Source organism: Mycteria americana, unplaced genomic scaffold (assembly GCF_035582795.1).
Source record: "Mycteria americana isolate JAX WOST 10 ecotype Jacksonville Zoo and Gardens unplaced genomic scaffold, USCA_MyAme_1.0 Scaffold_86, whole genome shotgun sequence".
Classification (NCBI taxonomy): Eukaryota; Metazoa; Chordata; class Aves; order Ciconiiformes; family Ciconiidae; genus Mycteria; species Mycteria americana.
Window position 1 is genome coordinate 58,241 of NW_027445670.1, and position 8,105 is coordinate 66,345.

At 68.4% G+C, this 8,105-nt stretch overlaps 1 protein-coding gene across 1 annotated transcript; it reads left to right on the forward strand.

The window, feature by feature from the left end:
• The first annotated feature begins 4,080 nt into the window (after nt 1-4,080).
• Nucleotides 4,081-7,484, forward strand: LOC142404162 (uncharacterized). The gene is made up of 2 exons (XM_075490614.1): nt 4,081-4,257; nt 6,382-7,484. The coding sequence occupies exons 1-2, from the start codon at nt 4,081-4,083 to the stop codon at nt 7,417-7,419; spliced, it is 1,215 nt and encodes a 404-aa protein (XP_075346729.1). The 3' UTR covers nt 7,420-7,484.
• Nucleotides 7,485-8,105: the final 621 nt, after the last annotated feature.

The following is an 8,105-nucleotide window of genomic DNA, read 5'->3' on the forward strand; positions in this document are numbered from 1 at the left end:
TGTGTTGGGGACATCCCTGAGGCCACCTGGGCTCCAGCGTTGGGGACACTCTAGGGACGTCACCGGGACCGGCACTGGGGACAAGGCAGGGCCACGCTGGGGCTGTGTTGGGGACATCCCTGAGGCCACCTCGGCTCCAGCGTTGGGGACACTCTAGGGACGTCACCGGGACGGGCACTGGGGACGCACTGGGGACAAGGCAGGGCCACGCTGGGGCTGTGTTGGGGACATCCCTGAGGCCACCTGGGCTCCAGCGTTGGGGACACTCTAGGGACGTCACCGGGACCGGCACTGGGGACAAGGCAGGGCCACGCTGGGGCTGTGTTGGGGACATCCCTGAGGCCACCTCGGCTCCAGCGTTGGGGACACTCTAGGGACGTCACCGGGACCGGCACTGGGGACGCACTGGGGCCACCGTTGAGGACACGTTGGGGACACACTGGTGCCACTATCGGGGCTAGCACTGGGGACATAACGGGGACGTGCCAGAGCCAGCGCTGGGGACACGTTGGGGACATGTTGGGGACATCAGGGGACATGGTGGAGGTGTTGAGGTGGCCGTGTTGTGGCCCCACTGTGGACATTGTGGGGAGGACATTGGGGGCCATGGGGCTGCATTGGGGACAATAGGGGACATCAGGGGCTGTGGGGACATCGGGGGACATTGGGACATTGTGGGGGGCGTCAGGGGACACTGACAGCTGTGGGTGGCTGTGCTGGGGCCACCTTGGGGACATTTGGGGGGGGGGGACATCAGGGACCATATGGCTGCATTGGGGACATTAGGGGACACCAGCGGTCATGGGACCCTTTTGGGGACATTTGGGGACATCAGGGGACACCGGGAGCTGTGCCACCCTGTTGGGGACATTGGGGGACATCGAGGGCTGTGGGTGGCTGTGCTGGGGCCACCTTGGGGACATTTGGGGGGGGGGGGACATCAGGGACCATATGGCTGCATTGGGGACATTGGGGGACACCAGCGGTCATGGGACCCTTTTGGGGACATCGGGGGACACCAGCAGTAACAGGACCCTTTTGGGGACATTGGGGGACATCAGGGGACACTGGGAGCTGTGCCAGCCTGTTGGGGACATTGGGGAACACTGAGGACCACAGGTGGCTGTGCTGGGGCCATGTTGGGGACATCGGGGCGGGGGACATCAGGGACCATATGGCTGCATTGGGGACATCATGGGACACTGGTGGCTGCAGGACCCTGTTGGGGACATTGAGGGACATCAAGGGACACCAGGGGCTGTGGCACCCTGTTGGGGACATTGGGGACACTGAGGGCTGTGGGTGGCCGTGCTGAGACCCTGTTGGGGACATTGGGGGGACATTGGAGGCCGTGGGGTCCCATGGGGGGACACTGGGGGACACTGGAGGCCATGGGGTCCCGTTAGGGACATTGAGGGACACTGGGGGACACCGAGGGCTGTGAGTGGCCGTGCTGGGGCCATGTTGGGGACATTGGGGGGGGACATCAGGGACCACTGGGCTGTCCCGGGGACATGTTGGGGACACCAGTGGCCACAGGATCCTCTCGGGGACATTAGGGGACACTGGAGGCTGTGGGACCTGTTGGGGACATTGGGGGACACCGAGGAGTGTGGGTGGCCGTGCTGGGACCCCGTTGGGGACATTGAGGGGGGACATTGGAGGCCGTGGGGTCCCATGGGGGGACACTGGGGGACACTGGAGGCCATGGGGTCCCATTAAGGACATTGAGGGACAGTGGGGGACACTGAGGGCTGTGGGTGGCCGTGCTGGGCCATGTTGGGGACATTGGGGGGGGACATTGGAGGCCGTGGGGCCCCATGAGGGGACACTGGGGGACACTGGAGGCCATGGGGTCCCGTTAGGGACATTGGGGGACACCGAGGGCTGTGGGACCTGTTGGGGACATTGGGGACACCGAGGACTGTGAGTGGCCGTGCTGGGGCCATGTTGGGGACATTGGGGGGGGACACATCAGGGACCACTGGGCTGTCCCGGGGACATGTTGGGGACACCAGTGGCCACGGGATCCTCTCGGGGACATTAGGGGACACCGGAGGCTGTGGGACCTGTTGGGGACATTGGGGACACCGAGGGCTGTGGGTGGCCGTGCTGGGACCCCGTTGGGGACATTGGGGGGGGACATTGGAGGCCGTGGGGTCCCATGGGGGGACACTGGGGGACACTGGAGGCCATGGGGTCCCATTAGGGACATTGGGGGACACTGGGGGACACCGAGGGCTGTGGGTGGCCGTGCTGGGGCCATGTTGGGGACATTGGGGCGACATTGGAGGTCGTGGGGTCCCATGGGGGGACACTGGGGGACACTGGAGGCCATGGGGTCCCATGGGGGGACACTGGGGGACACTGGAGGCCATGGGGTCCCGTTAGGGACATTGGGGGACATTGAGGGACACCGAGGGCTGTGGGTGGCCGTGCTGGGGCCATGTTGGGGACATTGGGGGGGGACATTGGAGGCCGTGGGGTCCCATGGGGGGACACTGGGGGACACTGGAGGCCATGGGGTCCCGTTAGGGACATTGAGGGACACTGGGGGACACCGAGGGCTGTGGGTGGCCGTGCTGGGGCCATGTTGGGGACATTGGGGGGGGACATCAGGGACCACTGGGCTGTCCCGGCGACATGTTGGGGACACCAGTGGCCACAGGATCCTCTTGGGGACATTAGGGGACACCGGAGGCTGTGGGACCTGTTGGGGACATTGGGGGACACCGAGGGCTGTGGGTGGCCGTGCTGGGACCCCGTTGGGGACATTGAGGGGGGACATTGGAGGCCGTGGGGTCCCATGGGGGGACACTGGGGGACACTGGAGGCCATGGGGTCCCATTAAGGACATTGAGGGACACTGGGGGACACCGAGGGCTGTGGGTGGCCGTGCTGGGGCCATGTTGGGGACATTGGGGGGACATTGGAGGCCGTGGGGTCCCATGAGGGGACACTGGGGGACACTGGAGGCCATGGGGTCCCGTTAGGGACATTGGGGGACACCGAGGGCTGTGGGACCTGTTGGGGACATTGGGGACACCGAGGACTGTGAGTGGCCGTGCTGGGGCCATGTTGGGGACATTGGGGGGGGACACATCAGGGACGACTGGGCTGTCCCGGGGACATGTTGGGGACACCAGTGGCCACGGGATCCTCTCGGGGACATTAGGGGACACCGGAGGCTGTGGGACCTGTTGGGGACATTGGGGACACCGAGGGCTGTGGGTGGCCGTGCTGGGACCCCGTTGGGGACATTGGGGGGGGACATTGGAGGCCATGGGGTCCCATGGGGCGACATTGGGGGACATTGGAGGCCGTGGGGTCCCATGAGGGGACACTGGGGGACACTGGAGGCCGTGGGGTCCCGTTAGGGACATTGGGGGACATTGAGGGACACCGAGGGCTGTGGATGGCCGTGCTGGGGCCATGTTGGGGACATTGGGGGGGGACATTGGAGGCCGTGGGGTCCCATGAGGGGACACTGGGGGACACTGGAGGCCATGGGGTCCCGTTAGGGACATTGGGGGACACCGAGGGCTGTGGGACCTGTTGGGGACATTGGGGACACCGAGGAGTGTGGGTGGCCGTGCTGGGACCCCGTTGGGGACATTGAGGGGGGACATTGGAGGCCGTAGGGTCCCATGAGGGGACACTGGGGGACACTGGAGGCCATGGGGTCCCATTAGGGACATTGGGGGACATTGAGGGACACTGGGGGACACCGAGGGCTGTGGGTGGCCGTGCTGGGGCCATGTTGGGGACACTGGGGGACATTGGAGGCCGTGGGGTCCCATGGGGGGACACTGGGGGACACTGGAGGCCATGGGGTCCCATTAGGGACATTGGGGGACATTGAGGGACACTGGGGGACACCGAGGGCTGTGGGTGGCCGTGCTGGGGCCCTGCTGGGGACATTGGGGGGGGGGACGCTAGAGGCTGTAGGATCCCGTCGGGGACACGGGGGGACATCGTGGGACACGGAGGGACACGGGGTCCCGTTGGGGACACAGGGGGACAGCGAGGAGCGTAGGTGGCTGTAGCAGGGTCACGGGGTGGGTGACGTCTCCGCTGGCAATGGCCCCGCTGGCCGGCGTCCGAGCCTGGCCCAGCCCCAAGGCCGTGTCCAGCCACTGCCGCCGCCATTCGCTTCCCGGCCCCGTGCGTCCCCACCGCGTCCCCACCGCGTCCCCACCGCTGCCACCACCACCCATGGGGACCCCGGAGGCCACCAGGCCCATTGTCCCTCCCGAGGTGGGACAAATCTCAGCGCTGGATGGCGGGGGAGGAGGGGGAGGGGGGGGGACGGGACATGGAGGGGACAGAGGGGTGGCAGAGGGGACAATGGGGACGAGGAATAGGGTGGCAGGGTGGTTATGGGGGTGGCAGAGGGGACGGGGGACAGAGGCCGGGGTGGCAGGGGGGTGGCAGAGGGGACAGGGGACAGGGGGTGGCAGAGGGGACAGGGAGTGGCAGAGGGGACAGGGGCCGGGGTGACAGGGGGTGGCAGAGGGGACAGGGGACAGGGGGTGGCAGAGGGGACAGGGCCCAGGGTAGCAGAGGGGTGGCATAGGGGACAGAGGGTGGCAGAGGGGACAGAGGCCGGGGTGGCAGAGGGGTGGCAGAGGGGACAGGGGACGGCGTGACAGGGGGTGGCAGAGGGGACAGGGGACAGGGGGTGGCAGAGGGGACAGGGGACAGGGTGACAGAGGGGTGGCAGAGGGGACAGGGCCCAGGGTAGCAGAGGGGTGGCAGAGGGGACAGAGGCCGGGGTGATGGCGGTGGCAGAGGGGACAGGGGGTGGCAGAGGGGACAGGGGCTGGGGTGGCAGGGGGTGGCAGAGGGGACAAGGGGTGGCACAGGGGACAGAGGGAATGGGGGGTGGCAGAGGGGACAGGGGCTGGGGTGGCAGAGGGGACAGAGGCCGGGGTGGCGGGGGGTGGCAGAGGGGACAGGGGGTGGCAGAGGGGACAGGGGACGGCGTGACAGGGGGTGGCAGAGGGGACAGGGGACAGGGGGTGGCAGAGGGGACAGGGGACAGGGTAGCAGAGGGGTGGCAGAGGGGACAGGGGGTGGCAGAGGGGACAGGGGCCGGGGTGACAGGGGGTGGCAGAGGGGACAGAGGCCGGGGTGGCAGAGGGGTGGCAGAGGGGACAGGGGGTGGCAGAGGGGACAGGGGACAGGGTGACAGAGGGGTGGCAGAGGGGACAGGGGGTGGCAGAGGGGACAGAGGGAATGGGGGGTGGCAGAGGGGACAGAGGCCGGGGTGGCAGAGGGGTGGCAGAGGGGACAGGGGGTGGCAGAGGGGACAGGGGACAGGGTGACAGAGGGGTGGCAGAGGGGACAGGGGGTGGCAGAGGGGACAGGGGACAGGGTGACAGAGGGGTGGCAGAGGGGACAGGGGGTGGCAGAGGGGACAGAGGGAATGGGGGGTGGCAGAGGGGACAGAGGCCGGGGTGGCAGAGGGGTGGCAGAGGGGACAGGGGACAGGGGGTGGCAGAGGGGACAGGGGACAGGGTGACAGAGGGGTGGCAGAGGGGACAGAGGGTGGCAGAGGGGACAGGGGCTGGGGTGGCAGAGGGGTGGCAGAGGGGACAGGGGGTGGCAGAGGGGACAGGGGACAGGGGGTGGCAGAGGGGACAGGGGCCGGGGTGGCAGGGGGTGGCAGAGGGAATGGGTGTGGCAGAGGGGTGACAAGGTGATGGGGACAGGGGGACAGGGCAGTGGCAGAGGGGACAAGGGTGGCAGGGGGGTGGCAGAGGGGATGTGGGGACGGTGGGGACGGGAAATGGGGTGGCGGGGGGGGGATGGGGACAGGGCACTGGCAGAGGGGACAGAGGGACAAGGGACGGGGTGGCAGAAGGTATTGGGGTGGCAGGAGGTGACAAGGTGATGGGGACAGGGGGACAGGGCAGTGGCAGAGTGGGGACAGGGGGACGGTGGGGATGGGGACTGGGGTGGCAGGAGGGTGACGGGGACAGGAGGGTGAGGGGACAGGGAGGTGGCAGAGGGGACAGAGGGTGGCAGGGGGACAGGGGACGGTGGGGACAGAGGACAGGGGTGGCAGAAGGGATGGGGGTGGCGGGGGGGGGGTGGGAGGTGACAAGAGGACAAGTGCCACGGAGGACCCCCAGGGTGGCATCCGGGGACCCCGAAGGTGACATCGGGGGACAGCAGAAGACCCCAGGGAGGGGACGAGTGACACGGGCAACCCTGAGGAAGGGACAAGGGACATGGGAGACCCCCGGGGTGACATGGGGACAGCAGAGGGGACAGGGGACATCAGGGGACCCCAGAGGGGACAGGGGCCATAGGGAACACCTGGGAGAGGACAAGGGACGTGGGGGACCCTGCCACCGGCCACGTTCTTGTCCCCAGGTGTCCCCAGAGCTGCTAGAACCACTGGTGACGGTGGTGGCTGTCCTGGGCGAGCTGGGGGCCACCGCAGGGGACGTCCCCCTGGCTGGGCCATCGGGCTCGCTGCGGGCCGGGCTGGTGGCCCTCGTTGCCACCATCAGCCGGGCCATGGGCCACCGTCACAGAGAGGCCACCCGTCTCCGTCGTGCCCTGGCCACCGCTGGGGCCACCACCGGGACCACCCCAGAGGCCAGTGCGGTCCCGCCGGGGGATCCCACTGTCCCCAGGGCCACCACGGGGGACGCCTGGGCTACCGTGGCAACCATCATGCGTGAGTGGCGGGAGGCGGTGGCCTTGGTGGAGGCCACCTGGACCACAGTGGCAGGGGACGCCGCACGCCTGAGGGACGCCTGTGGGGCTGCGGCCACTGCCGGGACCACCACTGTGGCCACCGTGGGCCACCTGGCAGCGGCAGTGGCCCGGGAGAACCAGGCACGCCAGGATCTGCTAGTGGCCACCCAGGCACTACCAGTGGCCTCAGAGCTGGCCACAGCGGCCTCGGAGGTGGCAGCCCACGAGACACGAGTGGCCGAGGCCAGCGCGGGGCTGCGGGCGGCCACCGAGGCCACCAAGAAGACGGCAGTGGCAATGGTGGAGACGGCGGTGGCTGGAGAGCGGGCACGGCGAGCGGCGGTGGCCCACGAGCCCCTGGGACGTTTAGTGGCCGCCTGTGACGGGGCCACCCACTTCTACCGTCACCTGCGGCAGCTCCTCGAGGACATCGAGGCCACCGCGGCTACTGGACTCGGTGGCCCCGAGGCTCCTGGGGTGTCCCAGGAGGGTCCTGGAGTCCCCGAGGACCTGATGGCAGCGGTGGCAGCGGCCGAGGTGCTGTGGGACGCCAGCGCCCGCCTGGCCCAGGGCCACCTCCTGGGGACGCTGCGGATGGCCCGGGGACTGCTGGTCACCCTCGGCGTCCCCGATGCCACCGCCGTGGCCCAGCGCTGCCGGGATGCCACCACCGCCCTCCCGGGGCTGCTGCAGCGGGAACCGCAGTAGGGGACGACGGTGGCTTCGTTGGGGACCGGTGGCTTCGCTGGGGACCGGTGGCTTCATTGGGGACCGGTGGCTTCGTTGGGGACCGGTGGCTTCGTTGGGGACCAGTTGCTTCGCTGGGGACCGATGGCTTCACTGGGGACCAGTGGCTTCATTGGGGACCGATGGCTTCGTTGGGGACCGGTGGCTTCGTTGGGGACCGATGGCTTCGTTGGGGACCGGTGGCTTCGTCGGGGACCGGTGGCTTCGTTGGGGACCGATGGCTTCGTTGGGGACTGGTGGCTTCATTGGGGACCGATGGCTTCGCTGGGGACCGATGGCTTCATCGGGGACCGGTGGCTTCGTTGGGGACCGGTGGCTTTGTTGGGGACCAGTGGCTTCGCTGGGGACCAGTGGCTTCGTTGGGGACCGGTGGCTTTGTTGGGGACTGGTGGCTTCATTGGGGACCGATGGCTTCACTGGGGACCGATGGCTTCATCGGGGACCAGTGGCTTCGTTGGGGACCGGTGGCTTCGTCGGGGACCGGTGGCTTCGCTGGGGACCGATGGCTTCATTGGGGACCGGTGGCTTCGTCGGGGACCAGTTGCTTCGTTGGGGACCGGTGGCTTTGTTGGGGACCAGTGGCTTCGCTGGGGACCGGTGGCTTTGTTGGGGACCGGTGGCGTTAACATACCACTGCCGCAGTCCTG

What these genes read in the sequence shown, in the direction of transcription:
- LOC142404162 (XM_075490614.1), top strand. Translation starts at nt 4,081, where the DNA reads ATGGCCCCGCTGGCCGGCGTCCGAGCCTGGCCCAGCCCCAAGGCCGTG. An exon ending in GGCCCATTGTCCCTCCCGAG is followed by an intron (nt 4,258 to 6,381) that starts GTGGGACAAATC and finishes TCTTGTCCCCAG; the next exon opens with GTGTCCCCAGAGCTGCTAGA.